The sequence below is a fragment of the Staurois parvus genome, unplaced genomic scaffold (assembly GCF_062004578.1).
Source record: "Staurois parvus isolate SC_StPar_1 unplaced genomic scaffold, SC_StPar_1.0 ptg001049l, whole genome shotgun sequence".
Classification (NCBI taxonomy): Eukaryota; Metazoa; Chordata; class Amphibia; order Anura; family Ranidae; genus Staurois; species Staurois parvus.
This window is the reverse complement of record NW_028318845.1, coordinates 721456-749074: the sequence shown is the minus strand read 5'-3', so window position 1 is coordinate 749074 and position 27619 is coordinate 721456. Positions and strand designations below refer to the sequence as shown.

The following is a 27619-nucleotide window of genomic DNA, read 5'->3' as shown; positions in this document are numbered from 1 at the left end:
TTCTGCAAGCTCTGCTGTTATGTGTTCAGGCATTAAGCAGAGAGAGATGGCGGCTGCCACATAGGGGGTGATCGCCATGTGTTGGACCTTGGGCACCCTGCAATAGATGGTAGCCTATGGTAGCACACCCCTGTCAGGCTAGTTACCAGAGCTCAGTGCTGGAACTTGTTCCTGCACTGGGCTCTGGGATTCCACACTGATGTCTATGCTGGCTCTGGCTCAGTTGCAAGTGCGACCATTGCAACCCTGGTAGTTCTGGCACTGTTGCATACAGAGTCCCAGCATCAGCTCCATTACGTAGAAGAACATGTCCCTTCTTAGCTTTTCTGTTCACAATTGTTAATATTTTGCCTTCACTTCCACTTTAACATTGTGAGCTGACATGCTTTTGAAAAAGTATAACTTTATATCAGGACAGCAGCTTATAGAATCATCCAGATTGTAGATTGGTAGGACATTTCTATAGCAGAAATTTTACAATTTCACAATGAATTGGCCAGAATGTAACATTTAGATACTCTGTTGGATTAATTGGTTGAAAGTAGATCCACATACCCAATCAAAGAAGGATATTTATTAAGATTACATTAGAGAGACAATCAGAGAAAATTACAGTATGGAGAATTAAGTCAGTTTCATTGTTAAATATAGTAGGCATAAAAGAGGAAGTAGTGAATCCAGGCATCCTGTTCTGGTTTCATGTATTATGAACACAGAGGAACACTGGGCTATAGGGAAATGTCCAGAATGCTCATAGCAGAACATTTATCATTGGAGAAGAAACTAATGCTTGATGAATGCCTAGGGCATTTTTTGAGCTTTGCAGGCATTTGGTGATCACTTGTAGGCCGTTTACCAAGCATTTGATAAAGCCTTCCAAATGCAGGATATCAATTGAGGTGATGTGAAATGAGTCTTTCTTCTTCCACAAAAGATAAAGTAAATCTAAGAGCAAGATATTTTTTATTGCTGCTGGTGTCCTACTGGACAGATTTACTTTCACTTCACTTCAACAGAAATTGGGAGGAGAAATAATCTTAACTTAAACTATTGTCATTAGAATTGTTGTCCCATTTTAAAAATAACCCTTTTCTCCAGTTCTGGTGACAACTATCTGTGGTTAGATCTCCTCCCTTTCAGCACTAAGGTTCTTAGTTCCAGTCTCAGCCATGGCACTACCTGCATGGATGAAGAAAAGAAGTAAATGGCTTCCTTCTTTTCTGCATCTAGTTTGAGGGTATGGATGGCTTAGATTTGCCATAAGCACCTAGGACCCGGTTACTACTTGCATGAAGTTTACATGTTCTCCCTAAACTTATGTGAGTCTCCTCTCACTCTCCAAAGACATGTTGGCATGGTCTTGGGGTGCCTAATGTAACTAAGTATTATCAGGCGAGCCAGATTGCCCCGCTGTCTATGTTGCACGCTTCCTCTGACATTTCTCTCTGGGTCCTGCTAGAACTACCTAATTGTGCCCCTATTGTGACATTGACACTTTTATGGCTTCCCCCTGCCCTACGCCCTATAACACTCAGTTTGATTTTGTTCCATGGCCTACAAGTGTGGGACTTGGTACGCTACTCCAGTGGCCTGATATCTCCTTTCCTACTTTTGCTCCCAATTATTAACAACCCTCTTTTCCCACCAGGTTTAGATCAACCAAGGGCGTTTTCTTGGTGGGTGGACAATAGTTTTTCGCAGGTGCACCACTTTTTGACTTCTTGGTCCTTCCCCACCTGGAATTCTCTTCGGGGGTCACGGGATATCCCTCCAGCGGAAATTTTTCGTTATCTTCAATTGCGGCATTAGCTGACCTCACTGCAGGGCACTTCCGCTTTCCCATATCGGAAATCTGCATTTGAACAGCTTTGCCAACAGCGTCCGGGCACCCCGGGCCTTATTTCCCTTCTTTATGCAGCTTTGAACAGACACTCGATGCATACTTCTCTCTCATATGTCGCTCAATGGGAGCGCGACCTGGGGGCAGTCATGGATCTGGAGTACTGGAATAGGGCCTGGTCGTTTATAGCTAATGTTCATTTAATACAACCACGCTGGAGGCGGCATACAAAGTATTGTTTCGTTGGTATTGGGTTCCAGCTCGTTTGGCCCAGGCAAACCCTGCCTACAGGGATCGATGCTTTTGGGGTTGTGTGATGTATTGCATATCTGGTGGTCATGCCCGAGACTGTTTCGTTTTTGGTCTCGTGTGTTTGGCCTCCTTTTCACCTTGCTCCATCTCCCCATACGCCGGGATGCTCGGTACGCTTTGCTTCATTGTCCCATACCGGGCCTCTTGGCTCACCAGCGGAAGTTGGCTTCCTATTTGTTTTTGTCGGCCACTAGAACAATTGCTTAGGCCTGGAAGTGCCCGTTTGTCCTTCTTCAGGGGGTGCTGTACCATATGACCACTATGATGCTTAACCCCTTCAAGCCGGCCGCACGCAAGTGTGTGGCCTCCTTGCGTCTGGGCCTAGACGCCGAGCGGCCGCACATTTGCGTTCTAGTAACAAAAAACATATGTGCTGAGAGCGCGCGCCTTGCGTGCTCCCAGCACACATGTGTGGTACTCATGGAAAGATCCCGGTCTGCTCTTTCGATCGGGACCTTTCCCAATCATGTGACCGGCCGTGACGTGACATCACGGCAGCCACATGACGCTAAGACACGCCCCGTCCCACCCATCTCCCGACACAGGAACTACTCTTCACGCCGGGACGCTCCAGCGTGAAGGGGTTAATGAACAGATGTCGAGTATCTGTAACGACTCCCAACGGAAATTTTTTAAAATATGGGAGCAGTGGTTGCCATATGTCCTTCCCATGCTCCCCCCGGCTAGTCTGGGGTTGGGATGTTGCTCGGTATTGGCGTTCTGGGACCCCTGCTCTTGGTCTTGTCATCTTTTTCCTTTTGTACTCCTCCTTCCTTTTTTATTTCTGTTTGTTTTTTTGGTGTGGCGGTGGATAGCTGCCTTTGGTTTGTGTTACTGTCGGTATTATACCAATGTTTTTGTCATTTATGTGCCATTGATAGCCCCTGCGTGGGCGCACTTTTTGCTCTGTTGGTGTTAGAGCACTGTTTTCTTTATTTTTTTATGTGCAATTGATGACCCCTGTGTGGGCGTGTCTTGTTGCTCCTGTTTTTTTTAAATGTTTATAAATTAATAAATATCATTGAAATACAAAGACATGTTGGCAGGTAAATTGTCCCTAGTATACTAGATCAGCATGGAGCATGTGTTTTGCTGATTGGTGAGCTCTAGCTGTGACGTAGCAGGGAGCATGTCTGACCTCTGCAGAGAGACCATTGCTTCCATGTGGAGAGCAGAAGTCTCTCTCTGCAGAATGATGGCAGGGGCCAGGCTTTTCTACTATGAATATTTCTGCTTTCTGAAAGAAACGGCCAGTAAGACTTTGCAAACCTTTTGTTTTAATGCATCCATAAATGCAAACAGACATTAAAATGTGTATAAACAGCAGAAGCTCTACTTAAACTCACCCCTTGTCACAGTGAGAACATCCTCCAGACTGCTGTGGTCCACATGACAGAAGTAAGTGTCTCCCTCCTTGGTTGGCACTTCCACACTGACTCTGATCTGATAGGTGCCATCAGGATGGGGGAGAATTGGAGTCATTTCATCTGAAGGAACATGGTCCTCCCCATTCCTCATCCACTTCACATCCACAGGTCGGGGGTGAAACCCGTACACCAGGCAATGAAGTCTGGTCACATCATCCGACTGACGACGGCCCCACACCTTCACATCTGGACGCACTGACAAGGAAAAGAAAACTATTTGTATGGTCTGCTAGCAGAAGCAATACTGGTCTCTCCCTTGAGGTAAATTAGAACATGATATCTATGTATTTATGAGGATCATTTTAGGTGTCTTCAGGTCACAGAGGAGTTTTCAGGGCAGCTTGGACCAGCATCAACCGTGTGTATGCACAACAGTCTACTAGCTGTGCATTGACATTTTTCTCTCATAGTCTAAGGGTATTCAGTTTAGCTTGTTTCCCTTGGTTGGGACATCATTCAGTCATTTACAGGAGATCTTTAATTATTTTTTACTGGTGATTCACAGAAATTCCCAGATTGTATGTACCCAGGTCATCTTGAACAGCAGCATTTGTTCTAGTTACAACAGTAGGCTTGGGAGACAACACTGTTCTTGGTCTCAGCACACAGTTCAATCACTGCATTCATTTCATAGATTCTCTAAAGACAGCCTCCCTGATCTTCTACAATTGAGGTCTCTATATACTGGGCATGAAGATTAATGTAGACCCCCTATATTACAGGGAGGGCTTCTAGGTCTGTAACCAAGCCCTTCTTGTAAGTTGAAACCTACCTCTAGTTCACTTACTATATACACAATAGGAGGCATTTATGAATGCAGTTGTAATCTATTTCTAAATGCCACACCATATAATTGCATGCAATTCATTTTCATATTATACCCAATCAATAGTGTCATGCCATTTCTTGATTTGAAATGTCTGCCTATCTTTGCACATTTCTGCAAGTACTATGAAATAGATTACACCAGATCTAGCATTCCAATCTAGAATGGATAAGTTCACCTTCTGGAGCATGTTACACATTACACCCATATTTAGGGTGTAATGTGTAACATGCTCTAGACCTGATACCCCCAATCCCCCCTCTCTATGACAGTGGGTAGGGGATCCACTCCTTGCACCCACTGTTACAACTTGAAAACAGAGTTGCTGCCCCTACAGCCACATCATTCATTCACAGCAATCTGTGAATGAAAAAACTACAAGTCCCATCCGCCACTGCAGCAGACAGATTTGTAGTTTGAATATGCCATGAGTTTACTGGTTAGCATGCTCATAGTCCATTCACATTTCCTTGCTAGTTGACAGCCTGTACAGTGGTATGGACTGAAAGCTGAGAGAGAGTGTAAGAACCTGAAACTGCACCCGCAATCTACTGATCATGGATGCAATACTTTGTAGGCTCCTGTTAAAAAAAATGTATCTGCTAAAATATGTGCATTTGTTATTTTTTAGTAAAAGGTGAACTTAGCATTTAAGAAGTGATGTGATCGGGCATTTAACAGATACAATGAAAACAGAATTTTCATGCTTCATACAATATAAGAGTCACAGTATGTATGTATGTGATATATATATAGCCACCTCTTTTCGCAAGATCTTCTCTCCCATATGCAAAGAATTTTTCCAGCCGCTCTATACAGGTATCCATGAGAAAAACCTTCCATTTCTCTGTCCCTCTTCTGTCTTGGCGGTTCCATGCCTCTGTGTAGAACCGAGCTTCATACATGACTGGGATCCAGTTCCACCTATATGTGTCCAGATACATGAAATCTCTCCCATTGTATCCATGCCTATTATACAATGCAGTGATGCCATCATCTCTCTGTTCACAACCATACATTTCCTGGTAGATATGTAGACCTGCATACAACATAGACAGATGTCACATGGAAGCAGATTGTGTGTTATCACATGCATAATATGTTACAGATGTAGAAAAAAAAGGAAAAATAATTTTGTTCCTTTCTCTCTTTTTTTCTCTAGACAGCACAAACTTTTAGTCCATGTCTCGTTCTAGCCACATGTGCCAACTGTACTCTGGGCTCCATCAACTTCCTTCATCCGGTAGGTTCAAACAACTGTAGAATTGCACTCTACTGCCTATTGCATTAGTATAACTGTGATGCCCAAACAACAAACAGAAACACTCCAACCACATCCTCAACTGATGCTTTTTTTGTGCGTTTCTAGTGCTTACTCATAGAGCGCTACAAATATTGGTCAATTAGTGAGGGGGCGCACTGGATACCTCCACTGCCATTGTGCTATTGCTATCCCTATAGCTCCAGACATACCCACCCAATCTATCTTTTTTTTATATATGTTCTCCAATTCAGGAGACTCTCATATCTATAGGGCTAGGACTGCAGTACACTGGGATGCCGTGATGTGGCCCTGCACCTTACGCACGTATTTGCACATGCGAACAAACCCTTGATTTTAATGTGAACTGTTAGAAAGGGTCAATTTGGTTACTACACTATGAGTGCTTCCCTATGTCTCCTGTGAGGAGCTTCTTCCATCCTTGCAGCCCTGGTGATCCCTGTGTCAGCTCCTTTGGAGGCTTATCCAGATTGATACTGCTCTGACCTGCTGGACCACTTTCTTACCACATGAGGGCATAGGATCTCCATCTTTCCCAGCTATTTCCCTGACCAGACCTGAGAGGAGAGGGGATCTTCAGGATATATATATACACATGCGTGTAACCCATGCGCGTTCTGGTTAGTGTGAATTTCTACCATTTGCACTGGGAATCAAGGAGCACTGTTCTCACCGGACTGTGTTTATCACTATAATTCATTAATTTTTTAAGAGCGCTGCATTTCTTTTATTTATCAATTTGGTTTGTTGCAGGCTGGCTGGTAAGTGAGCTGGGAATTTTTGTTTGTTCTTTTTTCACATGCATCACCCTTCCATGTGCTCCTTGCAGCACAGGCCAGTTAGGCTACATTCACACTAGATTTGTTAGCAGGCGTCAGACAAGCATCTGTGAAGCGTTTTTAATGGTTCTCGAACGCCTATGAAAATTCTGCACATTGCAGCACACAGTGCTGTTCACACTGAAGCGTTAGTGTCGTGTTGCGGGAAAATTGACGCCTCATGTTGAGTCAAGAGGAGTTGAAGCCTCCCATTAAAGTCTATGGTGACGCTCCTCAAATGCCTGGCAGGTGTTGGCGGGGTGTTTGTGAAGCGTTTGCTTGAAATCTGCCAGTGACTAGTGTCTTAAAGGGGCTTCTCATAATTCAACTACTGTTTCCAGGGGGAGAATATTGTTCTTCATCACAGTGTTCTTCAGGGAACTATTATTCACTTTTCCCGTCATTGTGCACCAACTGGGCCCCATCAAGCGAGCAGAAGACTCACCACTGCACTTAAAGGAACATTGGTTACTTCAGGGGTAAAGAGCCCTTTCATCTCAGGCTACATACCTGCAATCAAGCCCTGAGGACCCAAAGTGAGCTAGTTTACCCGTTGATAGTTCTTGTTGCTCATTGGGGACTGTAAAGCCACATTACATCATAGGGAACCTGAGGGTCAATGATGACCTTCCTTTATTTATTATATATTAACCCAGAAAATTCTACAAAAATGGATCATGGTCCTCCAGCACTGGTATAACACATTTCCCTGGAGATTACTTTTGTGTAATGATGAGCCAAGGTTCAGGCCTAATTTCCAGAAAGCTGTCACATGATAGCAGGTCGCTGGTCCAATCTGCTGTGGCTATAAAATTTCCCACCCCCACAAAACAGAGTAGCAAGGATACCGGCTTATGTCATTATCCAGATATGGTCACATAACTATATTTGGACAATGGAATTTACCAAATATGATCATGTGGCCAAATCAGGTCAATTATGTCACCTGCATCCCTACCCCCTTGTTATGTAGTGTGAGTAAAAGCTTCCCATAGATTTAGGACTAACAGGGCTTGGCCCGAACCTTAGCCCATCACTTCTTTTTAAGTAATCTCTGCAGTTTATTCTGTTTTATAGAGACAAAGCTATGCCCACAATGCTGTGCCTTTATACAATGTTTCTGTATGTTAAAGTAGAACTAAAGCCAAAAATGTTTTTTTCATTTTGGATAGAGTATGAGAGGATTATCACCCCTGTCAATTTGTTCTGCCATCTGTGTCCCATTGTGAAGATTTCCCTTCACTTCCTGTCCCATAGCTGACCAAAACAGAAAGTGAGAGGGAATCCCTCCAAAGAAAGGGAATGCATGGTTGCCACCAGTGGCCCCATTGGAAGATTTCCCCTGTTACTGCTGTGGACACAACCCAAAATGTAGGCTTTTCTTTTACTTAGACTTTTAGTGACAACAATGAACAGGAGAAATAGACAGGATGAATCTCCATAAACAGGGTTCAGACAGCGATAGAAACCTGACAGATGTTCTATTGCATCTCTAACCAAAAAGCTTCCCTTTAGTTATACTTTAAATAGGAACTCCAAGTATGGATAATTTATACATAGTTATATTGGTTCACCTTGAACCAATATAACTACAGTATGTATATACCAGGGGCAGACTGACCATTTGGAAACTCGGGCACTGCCCGAGGGCCTGGGGTCAGTAGGGGGCCCCATGAGATGCCCCTGGTACCTTTTTCATAGGCTTTTTTGAGTTTGGAAAAGGACACAGGGGTCCCATGATCCCCTATTGCTCGGGGGGTGGCCCCATGAGATGCCCCTGGTACCTTTTTCATAGGCTTTTTTGAGTTTGGAAAAGGACACAGGGGTCCCATGATCCCCTATTGCCTGGGGGGTGGCCCCATGAGATGCCCCTGGTACCTTTTTCATAGGCTTTTTTGAGTTTGGGCAAGGACACAGGGGCCCTATGATCCCCTATTGCCCGGGGGCCCCATGAGTTGTCAGTCCGCCCCTGGTATATATCATACCTGGCCAATGCCCCCTGAAGCTGAAAATCACTTAAGTAAAGACCTCTACTTCAGTGATCTCTACTTGCCTCTGGCTTTTGTGCTGAACAGCTAGCCTGATGCATTCTGAACACAGGGGGTTGGCTGCTTGACTTGACCAAGTGAGACATTACTGTCCTGCCTCTCACCTAATCCAATTAAAGAGAACTTTTTATCTATTCAGAAAATGCAAAGTATTCTCTAAATGGTGCATTTTCTGATTGGCCAACCTCCTGTATTCAAAATGCAGTAGGCCAGCTGCTCAGCACAGGACCCAGAAGCAAGTGAAGAGCACTGGAGTAGAGGTGTTCCAGCTTCCAGGGATATGGCCAAGTATTGTATATGTAGCACTACCCCCTTAGGAGTTACTGAAGATTTGGCTCACCCTATAGTCCTGCACAGCCAGACATCACACACCTCCCTCGCTCAGACTTGCACCAGGAGACAGAAATCAATCCTTGAGCTTTGTTTTGAAGTTTTCTTAGGGGTTTAGAACTTGGATGGGGTAAGGGGTGTATGGGATGCCCAAGGAAATGGCAACTGGCAAAAACTTCCTAAAATTATATTACAAGTCTTATGCACAAAACATCCTCCAGTTGTATGGAGTAATCCCTGAACAGTGGATCCAGCAGTAACTACTAGAAGGACAATTGTCCCACCTGTAGAGCGAGTTAGGTTTCCCACCCAAATGCTTTCTCCCTTTTTTTGGCCCAGGGGGTGTAGGTGTACTCACTGAGTCCTTCTACTGTGCTGCTGTTGGGTCAGTGGCTGCTACCAGGCCTTAAAGCTGAGCCGTTCCTTCCCTGCTGCCAGGTGGTCCTCTCTCAGGGGGCCAGTGAAGTCCACAGCTTTCCTCCTTCCAGGCATCACTCCTTGAGGTGAGCCCCTTCAAGACTGGGTTCCCTCCCAGGCTCCTGCACCTCAACCTCACCCCACCTCTCCTTCTCTCCTCCTTCTCTCCTCCTGCTTAGCAGGCTCCCTTATCCTTAAGGGCTGTCCTGGCCCCTTGCCAAGCCTCCTGTTGAGTATTGGTCAGGATCCCTCAAGCGTACAAGCCAGACACTCCTCAGATCCACCCACTGCCTCTAGATCTTCCTTCAAAGCTCTAAAGAAGGAAAATTCCAGAGGGGCTGGCCTGCAGAGCCTCTCAGCTCTGACCAAAATTTCACCTCCTGACTATCACACCCAGGCTGCTACTGAGCCCTCCTCTCTGACAATCAGGATTCTAGCTCCCCCTAGCTAACTAGGAGGGCACTACATATATACATACAGTAGCTACCTGGTCCAGTATAATTATGTTCAAATTAACAATAACTGGAATTCATCTTTATTGTATAAACATTAAGGTGTGAAGATTGTCTCACCTCCAGTCCTGTTAAATTGTTCAGTTACTGACTGCAAATGGTCTTTGGAAGACTGCTCAGTGCTCCTATGGTGTTTTGTTTCTCTCTCCCAGTATTCAGTTTCCACTTTCTTCATCCACTCCACTTTGGGAAGATACTGACGAGTGTCGCTGTTATAACTCTCTATTTCCCGATCATCCATATATCCGACTGTAAAGAGTACAGGCAGCCCAGGTCCTGGAGAGGAGACTGCTGTTCTATAGTATTGGAGAGAGTGTCCGCCTGGGAGAGAGATATATGGGCATATTCAAAAGAAAAATGTAATTCTTGGGTGTAGTAACACATGCAATCAATCAGAATCAATCAAGAATATTGTTTACACAATAACAATGTATTTTTGGGCATACTGCATCACAACACCCCCAATTTTTTTTTTAGTGCAGTGCTCTGCTCATTGTGTATTATTGTGCACTGTAACACAGCTGCTTTCTAATGGCATAGCATCATACTAATAAGTGCATGCTGTGCTACGCAGTGAGATAATGCACGTGGTGTACAGCGTGTCACTGCAAAGCAGTAGTGTGAATTGCCTCTAACTCAAAGATTACATTCACTTAAAATGAATTATTCTTAGGTTAGCTTCACACCATGCATGCAATTCCATTTATTCTGAATGGTGACAACTAGAGCAGTGATGGCGAACCTATTGCACGCGTGCCAGAGCTGGCACGCAGAGCCATCTCAGTGGGCACGCCAGGAAGAAGAGGAAGATGAGCGCACACGGACCACGCACACTGATCCAGATCTCGTCCACACTGGACCCTCATCAAACTACATCTCCCACATGTCTCTGGGGCCAGGGTGGGTGTGGATGAGAGGAAACGGCTCCTATGCGGATCTGGCACCAGGGGTGATGTAGCCGGGGATGGGCGTGGAAGAGAGGAAGAGGCTCCCACACTGCTCCGGGGCCAGGGGCGATGTGTTCAGCGTGGATGGGAATGAGCTGCAGGGTTGGAAGCCACACTGACACTGCCAGAGGTGAGATTAACTGCTTGCAGTATCATCCATCAGTGCCCTGAAGTGTCACCCATCAGTGCCTAGCAGTGTCGCCTGTCAGTGCTGCCCAGCAGTGCCACCTGTCAGTGCCCAGCAGTGTCGCTCATCAGTGCTGCCCATCAGTGCCACCCATCAATGATGCCCAGCAGTGCCGCCGATCAGTGCCTTCAGTTGGTGCTATCAGTCAGTGCCGCTTATCAGTGCCCATCATTGCTGCATATCAGTGCATCATCAGTGCCTCCTCATCAATGCCCACCAGTGCCGCCTCATCAGTGCTACCTATCTGTGCCGCCTCATCAATGCCCATCAGTGCTGCCTATTAGTGCAGCCTCACCAACGCACATCAAAGAAGAAATATTACCTGTTTGCAAAATGTTATAATAGAAGCAAAGAAAACCTTTTATGTTTTTAATTTTTTGCTCTTTTTTCATTTATAGTGCAAAAAATAAACCACCCAGTGGTGATTAAATACCACCTAAAAAAGCTCTATGTGTGTGAAAAAATGAGTGTTGCATGACCGCACAATTGTCATTGTCAAGTGCAACAGCACTGAAAGCTGAAAATTGGTCTGGGCAGGAAGGGGGTAGAAGTGCCCGGTAGGCAAGTGATTAATTCCAGTGTTGGCACTTTGAAATAAAAAAGTTGGTTTTGTGTTGCAGTTTTGGGCACTCGGGCTCAAAAAGGTTCGCCATCACTGAACTAGAGGAACACACTTCAATGCCCCTGCACTGCAACACACTGCAACCCATAGTAATGCACTGCTGTGTGTGGTGATCACTGATATGGTGCATTAGAAGAAGCTGAGTAATTGTATGTTCTCTTCTGTCATGGTGCAATGGCACACTTCACATGAATTGGCTGTCCTAACACTGTTACATAGATAAGTGTTGCACTAATTACTGAAAATTCTAAATGTATACAGCAAATGAAAAAAAATGACATTAAAAAAGACTCTCACAATTAATCATTAATTGTGAAAATCCACGGCATGTAAGCATCATGAGATATGGAAAAGGTGCCAGGATATATTCAAAACCTTCACTGATGGTAGCAAAATGCAGGCTATGCAAACTGATATGACCCCCTAATGATAGAGAAGTCATAGATGGCATGTGTAATGGTATTCCACGTCGGCCGCATCCCTCCCACTCCTTCTCTAGGTCCGCACATAGCCCAGTTTAACATAGAGGAATGCATCCAGCCATCAGCCACATTAGAAAGGGAATGAGAAGCAAATACCCCATATAGTGTAAAATCATCCAACAACTTGTATCAGAATATTGCACTTACAATATGTTCAGGGCAATTGCGCATTGAGATAGACACATTCAGGCTGGCAAGTGGACAACTTCTGGATGACCTCCGGTTGCGTGATGACGTCAGCATGTAGCTCTGCCCTGCACGTTTTCTCATATTTGATGTCTATGGGTATATATTGTCTTAACACTGTGCCTATTATTGGGCAATATCAAGGCCAGGACAAGGGGTGGGGGGCAAGAGGGACACATGCCCTGGGCACAATGTTGTTATGTAGAGGGAAGTGCACTAGGAACTTGCAGGCCGCTTCATTGTCCAGCTGCCTCATTACAGGACTGACAGGCAGTAAGTCCTCTAAGGCAGAACCAACAAATCCCAATGCACTGGCATTTGTATCTCTACCAACACTGATGCCATGGCATTATGCTTCCAGTGAAAACACCAATGAAGGGACTTTTTTCCTTCCAGTGACACTTCTGACATAGAAGCATTTTTTCCTTCCAGTGACACCACCAACATAGCAGCATTTTAACTCATACTGATGTTGGAGAATTCCTTGGCCACGGACAATCCCCACAGTTTCTACTCCCCTATTCTCTGGCACTCTAGGATCCTGACATCATCAGGACCAAAACATTGTCAAATCCAGAGAGGAGGGAGTGGGGGCGGGACTGAGATGTGCTGTGTGTGTCAATGGACACACAAAGCCATGCTCTGGATGGAGCCCCTATAGCAAGTGGCTTCCTGTGATGGCAATCAAAGGAAGGAGGAGCCTGAAGAGCTGGCAGGGGATCCCAGAAGAGAAGGATTGGGGCTGCTTTGTGTAAAACCAACCAGCAGGAAAATATAACATGTTATTTAAAAAAGAAAAATGTACGTTTACAATCACGTTAACCACTTCAGCTCCTGAAGGTTTCACTACCCTCAGGACCAGGCCATTTTTAGCTATTTAGCACTGCGCTGCTTTATCTGGTAATTGTGCAGTCATGCAATGCAGTACCCAAACAAAATTAATATCATTTTTTATGTGTTTTTTCATTGTTGGTTATATAAACATATACATTTTGAAAAATATTTTTTACTTTCTGCTATAAAACATTTCCAATAAAGAAAAATTTAAAAATCATAATTTCTCCATATATGTTGGCAAAAATGTCTTTAATATATAAAATAATCCCACTAAGTATATATTGATTGGTTTGCGTGAATGTTATAGTCTCCAAACTATGGTATATATACTGAAATGTTTATTTTTTTTATACTGGTAATGGCGGTGATCAGTGTGGTGGGTAATACTGACTCTATCTGACACTGGGTGGGAACTGACACTGACCAGTGACACTGACACAGTCATCAGTGATAATACCATACACTGTCACTGTACTAATGACACTGGCTGGGAAGGGGTTACCACCTTGGGCTAATCAGGGGGTTATGTGTGCCTAACAAATGTTAAGCTGGCCATACACGTGTAGATTTTCAGCCGAGAATATTCGTAAGAAACGTTGTGCGAAAATTCTTTGAACTTTCGATGAATGGACGAATGTCATTCTAAAATTGTCTTTTGCTTTTAATATTTGAGTTTAACATAAATGTAATTTCTGAACGATAACTACATCCAATGGTCGAAAATTTGTTTGATCGAGAAAAGTTCCCCCCCCCTTCGAATTTTCCTATTACTGCCATCAAAAGTGAACATTGATTTGACCCCACTAACGATTGAAAAATCAAACGAATATTCTTGAAACGAAAATTCCCGAACGAATAATCTATACATGTATGGCCAGCTTTAGTGTGTGTATTATGTGCTGCTTTTTACTAAAACAACCCTCTTTGATCCTTCTCCCTGCGTCGCTGTGCCTGTAGGAGCCGCACATCTGCAGTACAATGCAGGTGGACGGTCCTGAAGAGGTTAAAGTGCTATGAAACCCAAATGTCCAAACATACAATCATACAGCCACACATTCCTGTATGACCCTTCATATTATTACCGTCAGCTTCTATTTATCTCAGGAATTATTTATTTTATTGCCTCTCCAGACTTTTCATGCTGGTTCCATTACCTAGTGGGGTTCTATGGAGCCACCCCAATATGCACCCCCCCCTCAATAGTGACTCCACATATACTTTATTGCCAAAGGTATCGGGCCCGCCCTCTCCAAATCATGTGATTCAGGTGTTCCAATACCCTCCATGGCCACAGGTGTATAAAATCAAGCCCCTAGGCATGCAGACTGCTTCTACAAACATTTGTGAAAGAATGGGTCGCTCTCAGGAGTTCAGTGACTCCAAGCGTGGTCCCGTGATAGGTTGCCACCTGTGCAATAAGTCCATCCCTGACATTTCCTGGCTACTAAATATTCCACGCTCAACTGTTAGTGGGATTGTAACAAAGTGGAAGCAACTGGAAACAACAGCAACTCAGCCACCAAGTGGTAGGCCACGTCACATGACAGAGTGGGGTCAGCACATGGTCACCAACCTTCTGCACAGTCAATAGCTAAAGACCTCCAAACTTCATGTGGCCTTCAGATTAGCACAACAACAGTGTGTAGAGAACTTCATGGAATGGGTTTCCATTACTGAGCAGCTGCATCCAAGCCTTACATCACCAAGTGCAATGCAAAGCGGCGGATGCCGTGGTGTAAAGCACGCCGCCACTGGACTCTAGAGCAGTGGAGACATGTATTGTTTTGGTTGTAACATGACAAAATTTGGAACATTTCAAGGGGTATGAATTTTTCAAGGCACATTATTTGGAAATACAATATATTTGCTTGTTTTATGGGGTGTTTAGTGGAAATAACCTCTCCTCTCCTTTACAGCCAAGGAAGCTGCCATAATATAGCCTCTGTTTGATCTGCAGTTGCCATGGTGCTGCACATGTCATCAGTTATGGCATAAGCCATTTAATGGCTTAGCATTTTGGCTGAGAACACAAGCTACTGTGACAGTTATCATTCATGGCATGCCTTAAATGTAACTGTTTTGGGAAACAGTTAAATTGATCAGATAGTTCCACATTAAAGTACTGCTTGAACCTTTGAAGAAGGGGTTACACCCTGAAAGCTTGTCCTGAAAATGTAACTTTTTGTGCAAATAAAAAAGTAGCATGAACAGTACTCAAGTGTATTGTTGCAAGTGCATTAAGACTGATAACCCCTGGCAACTAAAAATGATTCCTTGCAGCGGGGTTGCACCCACACTGTAAGGGTTAGTTACTCATTTTGAGAAAGAGAAACAGTTTTTCTAACCTGATCCTCCACTCCCCCAATAGACAGTGCTCCCCCATGTTCTGTTGGTAGACTGTCCCTCGGTATAATAACATCTATTGGGTTAGGGACCCTTCTTTGGTCTTGATGATGTCAGGACCCTAAACGACTGGAGCATGAGGGAGAAGAAGCTGCAGGAACTGGTCTACTTGTGGGGAGGATTTAGGAGGGCTGAACTGTGCTCTATCATTGGTATCAGTAGAAGAAACAGTGCCCCATTGTTGGTGTCAGTGGGAGGAATAGTGCCCCATTGTTGGTGTCAGTGGGAGGAATAGTGCCCCATTGTTGGTGTCAGTGGGAGGAATAGTACCACATTGTCAGTGTCAGTGGCAGAAACTATGCCGCACTGTTGCTGACAGTGGGGGAAAATGAACCAAGGGCTGGATAAAAGCAAGCAAAGGATAAAAGCAAATAAAATCCAGCCCCCGCCCCACAGTTTGGAGACCACGGTCCTAGACTAAAAAAAAGAATTAATCCTTGCAGGGCTGTCCCTGCACTGCAAGGGTTAATTGCCTATTTTGATCTAGGCTATAATTTTTAGTTGCCCAGAGTTGAGCTGTAGTTTGCCACCAGGTTTGCACACATCTCAGGAGGGATTTTGGCCCACTCCTCTTGGCAGATCCTCTCCAAGTCATTAAGGTTTGGTGGCTGACATTTGGCTACTTGAACTTTCAGCTCCCTCCACAGATTTTCAATCGGATTAAGGTATGGAGACTGGCTAGGCCACTCCAGGACCTTAATGTGCTTCTTCTTGAGCCACTCCTTTGTTGCCTTGGCCGTGTGTTTTGGGTCATTGTCATGCTGGAACACCCATCCATGACCCATTTTCAATGACCTGGCTGAGGAAAGAAGGTTCTCACCCAAGATTTGACAGTACATTGCCCCGTCCATCGTCCCTTTGATCCTGTGCAGTTGTCCTGTCCTATCCTGTCCTGAGTTGATGCCAAAGAGCTTGATTTTGGTCTCATCTGACCACAAGACTTTCAACCAGTCCTCCTCTGCATCATTCAGATGTTCAGTGGCAAACTTCAGACGGACCTGGACATGTGCTTTCTTGAGCAGAGGGACCTTGCGGGTACTGCAGGATTTCAGTCCTTGTCGGCGTAGTGTGTTACCAATTGTTTTCTTGGTGACTGTGGTCCCAGCTGCCTGGAGATCATTGACAAGATCCTCACATGTAGTTCTGGGATGATTCCTCACTGTTCTCATGATCATTGACACTCCACGAGGTGAGATCTTGCATGGTGCACCAGACCTGGGAGACTGACAGTTGTTTTGTGTTTCTTCCATTTGTGAATGATTGCACCAACTGTTGTCACCTTCTCACTAAGCTGCTCGGCGATACTTTGGAAGCCCAGTCCAGCCTTGTGCAGGTCTACAATCTTGTCCCTGATATCCTTAGACAGCTTTTTGGTCTTTGCCATGGTGGAGAGTTTGGAATCTGATTACTTGATAGCTCCTGTGGACAGGTGTCTTTTATACAGGTAACAAAATGAGATTAGCAGCACTCCCTTAAGAGACTGCTTCTAATCTCAGATTGTTACCTGTATAAAAGACACCTGGGAGCCAGAAATAATTTTTTGGGTGCTATTCTGTCTCTCAGTGTTACAATACACCTACCATTCAATTTATAGACTGATCATTTATTTGTGAGTAGGCAAACATTCAAAATAAGCAGGGGATCAAATACGCATTTCCTTGACTTTGCATTCTCTTGTGGTATGCTTGTGATCTTTGACCCTCTCCTGTAGTATGTGTGTTGTCCCTGACCGTCTTCTGTAGTATGTCCACAATCTCTGTCCATCTCCTGTACTATGCCTGCAGTCTCTGACCATCTCCTGTACTATGCCTGCAGTCTCTGACCATCTCCTTTACTAATCCTGCAGTCTCTGACCATCATCTGTACTATGCCTGCAGTCTCTGACTATCTCCTGTACTATGCCTGCAGTCTCTGGCTGTCCCCTGTAGTATGCCTGCAGTCTCTGGCTGTCTCCTGTAGTATGTCTGCGGGCTCTGGCTGTCTCCTGTACTATGTCTGCGATCTCTGGCTGTCTCCTGTACTATGTCTGCAGTCTCTGACCATCTCCTTTACTAATCCCGCAGTCTCTGCCCATCATCTGTACTATGCCTGCAATCTCTGACTATGTCCTGTAGTATGTCCGCAGTCTCTGACCATCTCCTGCAGTATGTCTGCAGTCTCTGACTATCTCCTGTATAATGTCTGCAGTCTCTGACCATCTCCTGTATCATGTTTGCAGTCTCTGACCTTCTCCTATGGTATGGCTGCAGTCTCTGACTTTCTCCTACAGTATGCCTGCAGTCTCTGACGATCCCCTGTAGTATGTCCGCAGTCTCTGACCATCTCCTGTAGTATGTTCACAGTCTCTGACCATCTCCTATAATACGTCTGCAGTCTCTGACCATCTCCTGTATCATGTTTGCAGTCTCTGACCTTCTCCTGTAGTATGCCTGGAGTCTCTGACCTTCTCCTGTAGTATGTCTGCAGTCTCTGATCATCTCCTGTAATATGTCTGCAGTCTCTGACCATCTTTTGTAATATGTCTGCAGTTTCTGATCATCTCTTGTAGTATGGTGTACAGGCAGTGAGTAAATGATGTGCAGTAACCTCTAGCAACCAATCAGTGAGCAGTAATGATGTGCTATAACCTCTAGCAACCTATCAGTGAGTGTGGACCAGTTCTTTATCTTTACATTATTAAAGTGATACTAAAGTCTTGTTTGTCTTTGTTTGTTTTTTAACCACTTACCCTTCAGAGGATGTACCCCCCTTCCTGACCAGGCCATTATTTGTGATACGGCACTGCATTACTTTAACTGACAATTGCGTGGTCATGCAACACTGCACCCAAGTGAAATTTACAGCCTTTTTCCCATAAATAGAGATTTATTTCTGTGGTATTTGATCGCTGGTGTGGTTTTTAATTTTTGTGCTATAAACAAGAAAAGACCCAAAATTTTGCGAAAAAAACCCCAATATTTTTGATTTTTTGCTATTAGCCACTTGCCCTCCAGAGGATTTACCCCACTTCCTGACCAGGCCATTTTTTGCGTTATGGTGCTGTGTTACTTTAACTGACAATTGTGCGGTCATGCAACCCTGCACCCAAATTAAATTTATGTCCTTTTTTTCCCCACAAATTTTTTTTATTTCTTTTTCGCTATAAACCAAAAAAGACCAACAATTTTGAGAAAAAACATATTTTTTACTTTTTGCTATTAAACATGTCCAGTAAAAAAACGTAAAAAATCAAATTTTGTCATAAATTCAGCCCAAAATGTATTCTGCTAAATGTCTTTGCTAAAATAAATTCCAATACGTGTAAATTAATTAGTTTACGTGAACGTTATAGTGTTTACAGATAGTGGTTGACGAAACGCGTAGGGAAGGCCACGCACACACGCCACTGCGCATGCGCGACTGGCCAGCAGCCATTTTGAAAATTGGAAAACTTTGAAATTTTGTCTCTCTATGCTCAATGATGTCCATTCTTATGTGAGTGCAACCATACTTCATTACCACGAGTTTGAATCCCATCCGGAGAGGTGTAGTTACCCTAATTAGGGTCCATTGCTTGGAGGATCTTTACTTTTCTCTCTTGGTGATCTGGAGGAGGATCCGGTTGTCCAGCTTTCTGGGTTGTTTACAACAAAGCATGATTGGCCACTCTTTGTTTCATCACGGCTTCTGGGGACTTCTTCTATCTGAATATATTTTGATGGACAATTTTTTGTATGGCACATTTTTCACTGTTTTTTTTCACTAATCATTTGTCAATTTATTAAGCGCTGCACTTTATGTACCGTATATATAAGTTGTCTACAGATGCAACAGAATCTATTGAATTTGGTCATTTACGGCCAGGCAAATGGTATTCAGAGTTTGACCAGATTATTGTATTTATACCGTATCCCGAAGAATATTGTTCACTTTGGCTCTTCACTGTTGTTGTGTCTGCGGCACTTTGGAGCGAGCAGTTCAGCCGCCTCTTATTGGTGAGTGTTAGAATAGCATTTTCCTGCAACTAAGATATCTGGACCTTCCTGGCCTTCATTTTATATTTAGGGTAAAGTAAGACATTTTCAGGGTAACAAAACATTTAACAGCAGAGGCTTTGTTTTTCCAGGTTTCCAGTGTTTCAGGACACCGGTTACCTCAGCAGTGAGCAAAGGCCTACAATGTCCTTAACACCAGTTTTTTGCTTGCAGTTATTTCTGATATAATATTCAATTCTCTTGCCTAAACAACCTGCATTATCCATGCCACTGGCTATTTCTCCTTTTGAGGGCTCCGCAGAACTCTTTGGCCTTTATATGACATTTCATCAAAGTGGTTGTCTCCACACTCATTCATCAAAACTCTTAGTAGGAGTTTCTTTTTAGACTTTGCGTATAATTCTCGTTCCTGAAAGGACTTTAGAAGCCATGTTTACATGCTGCTATCGGGTCACAAATTGCATTCAATGTGTCATGTAATATCGCTACTGCTATGGAATCAATCTGTTCTTCTGCATATAAAACACTTTAGAACGGTTTTCCCACTCCGGCCAGTCTGGTTAGTTAAAGCGGATTTCCACCCAAAAGGGGAAGTTCCGCATTAAAGACTGGCCCCCCGTTCCCCATTAAGGATTGGCATCTTTGGGGAGCAGGTACCTGAAATTGACAGGTACCCGCTCCCACTTCAACTGCGATCGCCTAGGTGATCGAAAGCGGAAGTTGTCCTCCCCCCTCCCTCCCCGTAGTCTTCTGGGACACGTGACAGGTCCCAGAAGACTAGGGGGCCATTCAGGAAGCGCAACGCTACTCGCCGCAAGCTGTCACAGCCGGGTGCTCACAATGAAGATGCCGGTGCTTGGAACACAGGACGGCTGGTGAAACGGGCTGTGTGGGGAACACCTCGGGATCGTGGGACAGGTAAGTGGCTGCTTTTCAGAAGTCAGCAGCTACAGTTTTTGCAGTTTTTTTACAGTGTGAGTGGAAGTCCGCTTTAACTTTTTAGACAGATGTGTGTTCAGAATAGCAATAGATTAGCAAAACAAGGACAGGGAGTTATCATTTCATGCCTTAGGCCACTCACATTGCCCAATTCAACAATTTTAACAATTCGCAAAACTTTCCTTTTTTTTTTTTGCAGGTGAATGGCTCTTTTTTTTATCAGAATTGTAATAAACAGAATTTATCAGAATTGTAACTTAAATCTGTCCTTAAAGCATGTTGATGGTGCAGGATATGCAGCTGCTATATAGGGAGTTTACCAAGACGTGGATGGGAGTCCTGCTCTTTATATCCGCATTGTTCTTTCCATTTATTACACACGTTTTTCCTTTTTATAACTATTAATTAAAAAAAAAAATTAATAGTATGAATAGTTGACATTCGTGTGTTTTCTGGTGTGGAGGATTTTTTTTCCTCCTGTTAAAATTCCAGTTCTTTCAGGGTATATGGAATAGCTGGCTGCTCCTATTCCCTATTTGCAAGTGTGAGCTGTGTTGGAAGTCCTTGTAGTTCATCTTGAAGGAAATGATTTAGGTGGATTCAAAATCTTAGTCCTTGTAAATAAAATGGTAACTGTTCTGCCACAAGTGGTTTTCTAGGCCTGGGCTTCAGATCACCATACAGTTACCATAACATGTGAATTGATTGATATGCTGATTTACTGTATACTCATTATTGGTGACTTCACTTTTTCTCTATTGTAAATTGGAGAGTTTCATCAGAGGTCTAGCAGAGTTTGGCATAGCTCCCAATTGTCCTTCCTTTTGAGACCAAATTCCCCTGCCCCTCGTGTAGCTTCAGTTGTCCCTCTTTTTGGTCTGATGTGTACATCTCTAAATATACTATTTTACTGTCAAGTGTTCTGCTGCATTAAACCTTTTATTCAGCTGATAGATTACTGCATTTGTTATTTATAAAAGTCAATATAAAGGAAACATAGATGTAAGAAATAGCACTTGTGTTGTTTAGCCAATCATTTTCTGCATATTAGATCTTTGAGGTCCCTGTAACTGGGGACATGTCCTTTGCTACTTCGGATGTCCCTCTTTATAATTTCAGAAATTTGGGAGGTATGTTTTTAAAATATTTTCTCACATACTGGTAATGGCATTTTCAATTCTGGATTGTAGAATGATTGTTTAGGCCGCGGTTGTGGAGTGGAGCCAAGTTGGTAACCTGGCTTTTGGGTAATGTTGGCCACTTTGTGGCTGGACAGTGGTTGGTAAACTGTTATTTGGTTGGTATAAGATATTGCTGCTGGAGTCTTAGTGACTAAGCATGTTGGTCTGTAAAGGGTTAACAGCAGTTCTGTTTGGTATTAAAGTTTAAAGTTCATTTCATAATTAAAATTGATTTAAACCCAATAAAGGGGCCGCGGCCTAAACTTTTCCACAATTGTTGTGTGTTTATTTTAATATTTATTTATGTTCTTATGGTATGCTGGGTGTTAATGGGGTGTACAATCCCATAGAGGGGAAATCTATACCTACCAACAGTCCCGGATTGGGCGTGACTTTCCCGCATTTTCACCTTTGTCCTGCGGTCCCGGTGTACAGGGGCTTTGTCCCGCATTACTCTATCTATTCTTTATATGCTAACTTCCAGCAGAGGAGAACCTGCAGCAGTGTGAACAGTGTGCACATCTAGCGCAGCCAGGGATTGGTGGGAAGGCCACCGGGGATTGCAGCCACAATGAGAGAGAGCGCAGCTGTCAACTCCAACCTGTGATGTCAGGGATGGGCGGGGCCGATATGCTTTACAGCGGCTTTTAATTGTACATGAATGTTTTATATTCTTTATCTAAAACTATAAGTAGTCAGAGCTCCTAACTATAATATAGCCAGAAAAACATCTTATCAGTTACTGTATCAGCATCACAAAGGGTATAAATAAACTAAATAAATGTATAAATAAAGCACTAAAACCAGAGTTATGTACATTATAAAACTTCAGCACGATTTCAAAGCTGTGGTTCCATTGCTGACAATGGGGTGCAGCTTGTCATGTGATTTGGAACTGTCAAATCGCATGACAAATCGCACCGGTGTGAACGGGACCTCAACCTAATTTCAATCTATTGTGTAATAAAACAAGTTTCCTTCATCAAGATAAATAATAGTCCAGCCAATAAAACCCCAAACAATCTCTGGAAAACAGCGGGCAATAAAATCAATTCTCATCTTTCACTGTCATCTTCATAAATGTGTTTATTCCATCATCATAACACTCCCTCAGTGGATACAAAGTCACAGATTTGGATACAAAGTCACCGATTTCCTTTGACCTCTTAAGTAAATAAGTAGTTTAAAATAGAGCCAATGTATTGTATAGCAATGATATCTTTCCTTCCCAGACACTCCAAGCAAACTTCATCACTTCATCATGACATATACGAAGCAGAAAGAAGAGATTCCACAGTGAAAAACTGTCTTATTAAAACAAGGCAGAAAGTTAATAAAATCACTTACAACACAAAAGTTCTCACCCCACACTAAGAATGAATCGATTCGTCTCTTTGGGAGAATGCATCTCCAGCGACTGCTTCCATCTCTGCTAATCACATCCTTTACATTTATTTATTTCAGGTACTTATATTGCTGTCAATTTACACAGCACTTTACATGTATATTGTACATTCACACCAGTCCCTAACCCTCAAGGGGCGTACAATCTATATTGTACATTCACATCAGTCCCTAACCCTCAAGGGGTGTACAATCTATATTGTACATTCACATCAGTCCCTAACCCTCAAGGGGCGTACAATCTATATTGTACATTCACATCAGTCCCTAACCCTCAAGGGGCGTACAATCTATATTGTACATTCACATCAGTCCCTAACCCTCAAGGGGTGTACAATCTAAGGTCCCTAACTCACATTCATATACTAGGGCCAATTTAGACAGGAGCCAACTAACCTACCGGCATGTCTTTGGAGCGTGGGAGGAAACTGGAGTACCTGGAGGAAACCCACACAGGCACAGGGAGAACAAACAAACTCCAGGCAAGTGGTATCGTGGTTGAGATTGTGAACCAATGTCCCTAGTACTGCCAGGCACAAGTGCTAACCATTAAGCCATGCATGATGATGTCCTAGTGCTTTGACTCTGTACAAAGCATTTCATTTCAATAGACGTCATCAGGCGTGACTACACAACTGTAACACCAGCGTACCTCAAATAACCCCATTTATCCCTTCCACTTGGCTGATTTAACAATTAGGGTCCATTCACATGGGGTGCTTTACTTCAGGCCCAATGCAGGTCTGTGTTTTGCCAGCATGAGGATACAAAGGTGTTGTGTGTATCCCCATGCTGGCATCCTATTCATTTCTATTGGGACATGCGGATGCACAGACACAGCCACTGAGTCCTAATATGAGATGCAGGTGAGTGAGGGTAGGGGTCCCCATTGCACCCTGTATGCATTTGGGGACCTGCGTCTGCACACATGTGCATGTCATATTAGGACCCAGTGGCTGTGTCCATGCATATGTGTTTCCCAATATAAATGAATGGGACACCAACACAGGGATGCATGTAACACCTGTGCATCCCTTGCCAGGAAAACAATGACCTGCATAGAGCCCATGTGCCCCATGTGAATGGACCCTCATAATACCAGTCAAAAGGCTGAATTCACAAAGTTTTACACAAGGAAAGGGTCTCAATTTTCAGCCATGGCACTTTGCAAATCTCATTGGATTCAGCAAAAAATAATTCACTTTTATCAAAAGAATCCTTACCGTGGTGTTTTAGTTTGTGAATTGAACCTTGTATCTGAATGCGTACTTTATGTTATATAGTTACAAGAGACATATGAGAAGTGCTGGGGGTCCTCAGATCAAGAACTGCCACCTTATGTTTCTGTTGAGAGTGCTAAAGCTGGAAAGCAGGAACAGGTAATCATTGGGATATATCAGCTTTCTGATGTAATGTATAAAATATTCTCTAAAATAGCCAAAATAATAACCTGGCAGCTCAAAGCCCCCCCCCCCCCCTCCCCCGTACCTACCGGCATAAACATGTGATACCACCAGAATAAGCAGGATAAAAGGGGTCATCTTCATCCTCCTGGCTGGGATATTCAGAGTGACACCCAGGTACTCCACCATGAAGTTCAGAGGAGCTCTGCCAGTCCACATTGCGGTGTGTATGACAGCTGTGTGCTGGTTGTGTAATCACAGGAGATGAACGCACACCATGCACAATGCACTGAATGAGGAACAGCAGCATCTCTACAGACTCTTCCTCATTTGGAGGAATAACCCTCCATCTCTTTTTCCTCCTCAGTTGATCGTCTTTTTTGTTCTGACATATTGTCCTTCATAAAAATGTACTAATTAAAGTGGAACTGGAGTCAGACTGGGGTGCCTGGAGACGACCGGAGGAGGAGAGTCGGAGAGCCCACCGTGCAGCAAAATATTGGTGTAGGTTACCATGAGAGGACGGGTAATCAGGCGTTGCTTAATAGCTGCAGATTATTCGATCTCCAGATAAAAATTGCTTTTATTTTGTTTCTCAGTAACCAGAAAGTCAACCCTACCTGTAATCCACTGATACTATGCATATGGTGAATGTTGCTTGCATGTTAACCGCTTTCCTGCCGCCCTATAGCAGAAATACTACTACATGGCGGCAGGGCTGCACAAAGTCATGTATATATACGTGATTCTGCATTTCTGGGTATGTAATAAATGACATAGTCAATCCTATTGTTCCAATGCAGGAAAGGGAATAACATAACTGATAATTTAGTACATCTCATAATTATTTGAATAAGGTTAAATAATTTTCACAAAAGTAAAAGAAGAATAGATTGTAAGCTCCACGAGCCGGGCCCTCCTATTCCTTCTGTACTGAAAGTATTGTAATTGTACCGTCTCCCTTATATTGTACAGCGCTGAGCAAACTGTTGGCGCTATATAAATCCTGTATAATAATAATACGGACCTGAGGAAGAATATAAATGACCATTAACGTATATAGACCAATAAACCAGCCCTCATGTAACAGTATAAACACTGACGCGTTCCGATTCTTAATCTGTACAATCTTCATCAGGAGTCAATCTGGTGGTGAGCTCTGAAATATAAATACATGTATATCAAAGTCATGAAAAAAATGTATTTTAACCTCTGCCCGATCGCCCTATAGCAAAATACTGCTACAGGACGGCAGTGCTACGCAAAATCACGAATATATACGTGATTTTGTATTTGTAGGGGGCACACGCATCAAAAACGCATAGGCAATCAAATACCACCGAAAGAAAGCTCTATTTGTTGGGAATTAAAGAACATACATTTCAGTTGGGTGCAGTGTTGCATGACCGCGCAATTGTCAGTTAAAGTAATGCAGCGCCGTATCGCAGGTCAGGAAGGGGGGTGAATCGTCTGGAGGGCAAGTGGTTAAACAAATTACTTCCAATCATGAGATCCATTAGTAGAGTGCGTGGACTCCCCAGCTCAGGTCTGTTTAAGGCTGGCCATAGACTATCCAATTTTCTTGAGATTTTTGGTTTAGATTTACCAAAAACCATATAATAGAGGATCAAACCTAACAACACTTTCAATTGTATCCAATTAGGCAGGGTCTTGCACTACATAGTTGAAGGTAAATCTAAAGGAAATTGGGCAGAAATGGGAGAGAAAATTGTATAGTGTATGGCCAGCCTTAGTGTCTCTCTCCCCATGTGTTGCTGAGTGGGGGAGAGAGCGGGAGAGTGCTTTAAAGGGACAGTACCAATATAATTCAAAGGAGGAATGGGATTGCAGCCAAAGCAACAGGAAGGGAGAATATCACCAGGAGGGGCCACCAGGAGGACCGCAGAGATAAGATATGTCCATAGAGGGGGGGGGGCACAAGCTCCCTATGACCCTACATAGCATGTAAGGCCATGGAGTCCAGGTGACGGCACAACCAGTGGTGGTCACACCAGATTGTGGAGGATAAATGAGCACAATTGGTGATACAAATAGAGATGCATTTCACAAGAATTTGTACTTTATTATAACTTTGTTATTTATCATCTATAGTTGTATATTTAGTGCTGATCGCGGTGTGATACTAAGGCGTCATTGTGATCATATCAGTGGATGTAAAACGCACTTCACCATCTGGGATGTTGGTTTACAGATCCAATTGACTCCAGTGTACCATGGCTGCAGGTTTGATGCCCTCCTATATTCATCCCATACGGGTCCCAGGAAGATTTATATACATTTTTCATACAAGGAGTTCTTTTTTTATATTTTCTGATTTTATTTTTATGTTTTCTGGTTTTGATTTTTCTCCCTTAAGAGCAATATATATTGTTTTATTATATTCCCGTCTGAGGATTGAAAAGCTTGTTTGGTCCGTTCATGTTTATTGACTAGCATGTGGAGTGGAAACATAAGGCGGAGTCACACCTGTGCAGTTTGTGTTTGATCCGTTTCTACAGTGCGTCTTGCATATTTGTACGTGTTTTTGCTGAGTTCTTGATGCGTTTTTTTTTTTTTCTTGCTGCTAGGCAGATTAAAATGCAAAACGCATCAAACACATGGCAAAAAAGCATAAAAAATGCACTACACGCTTTTCTGCAGCATCTCCATTGAAGTCTATAGAACCAAAAATGCAACGTTTGGCATTTAAAAAAGTCCCTGACCCTTTCCAAAAAACGCACCGGGTGAAAAGGCGGAGATGTGAACCTGTCCCATAGGAAATCATGTTAAATGGACTGCTGTGCGTTTCCGCAAAATGCTGCAGAAAACGCATAGGTGTGGCCCTAGACCAGGCATGTCCAAATTCCGTCCCGCGGGCCATTTACGGCCCGGGGGTCGGTTTAATACGGCCCTCCAACAGCCCTCCCTGCTCTGTGTAATGTGGCCCTCCCACGGCCCTCCCTTCTATGGCAGACAGTCTTCTGCTTGAGAGCAGAGGGCAGTGCGCATGCCTGACTGCGGCGCGTTCTTCCTGGTCTGTGTAAATGCGGCTGTCGCACGGCCCTCCCTTCTGTGGCAGACAGTCTTCTGCTTGAGAGCAGTGCGCATGCGTGACTGCGCTGCGCTGGGAGCGACAGAGGGCGGTGACGTCAGGGCCGGGCTTCCAGCGTGAAGTGTGTTTGTCTTCCCCTCCCGGCTGCCGAGCAGAGACTTCAGCTCCAGCTACCTTTTTCACCCTTCAC

The 27619-nt window shown here is 43.7% G+C and overlaps 1 protein-coding gene across 1 annotated transcript in view; it reads right to left on the bottom strand.

The window, feature by feature from the left end:
- LOC149440897 (class I histocompatibility antigen, F10 alpha chain-like) overlaps positions 1 to 24653 on the bottom strand; it is a 46613-nt gene extending 21960 nt beyond the window's left edge. Inside the window, exons 1-4 of the mRNA XM_089658012.1 lie at positions 24467 to 24653; positions 9873 to 10133; positions 5166 to 5444; positions 3499 to 3774 (exon numbers count right to left, since the gene is read on the bottom strand). Coding sequence (XP_089514138.1) covers positions 3499 to 3774; positions 5166 to 5444; positions 9873 to 10133; positions 24467 to 24596 — 946 coding nt within the window. The 5' untranslated portion in view covers positions 24597 to 24653. The remainder of the gene's footprint in view (positions 1 to 3498; positions 3775 to 5165; positions 5445 to 9872; positions 10134 to 24466) is intronic.
- Positions 24654 to 27619: the final 2966 nt, after the last annotated feature.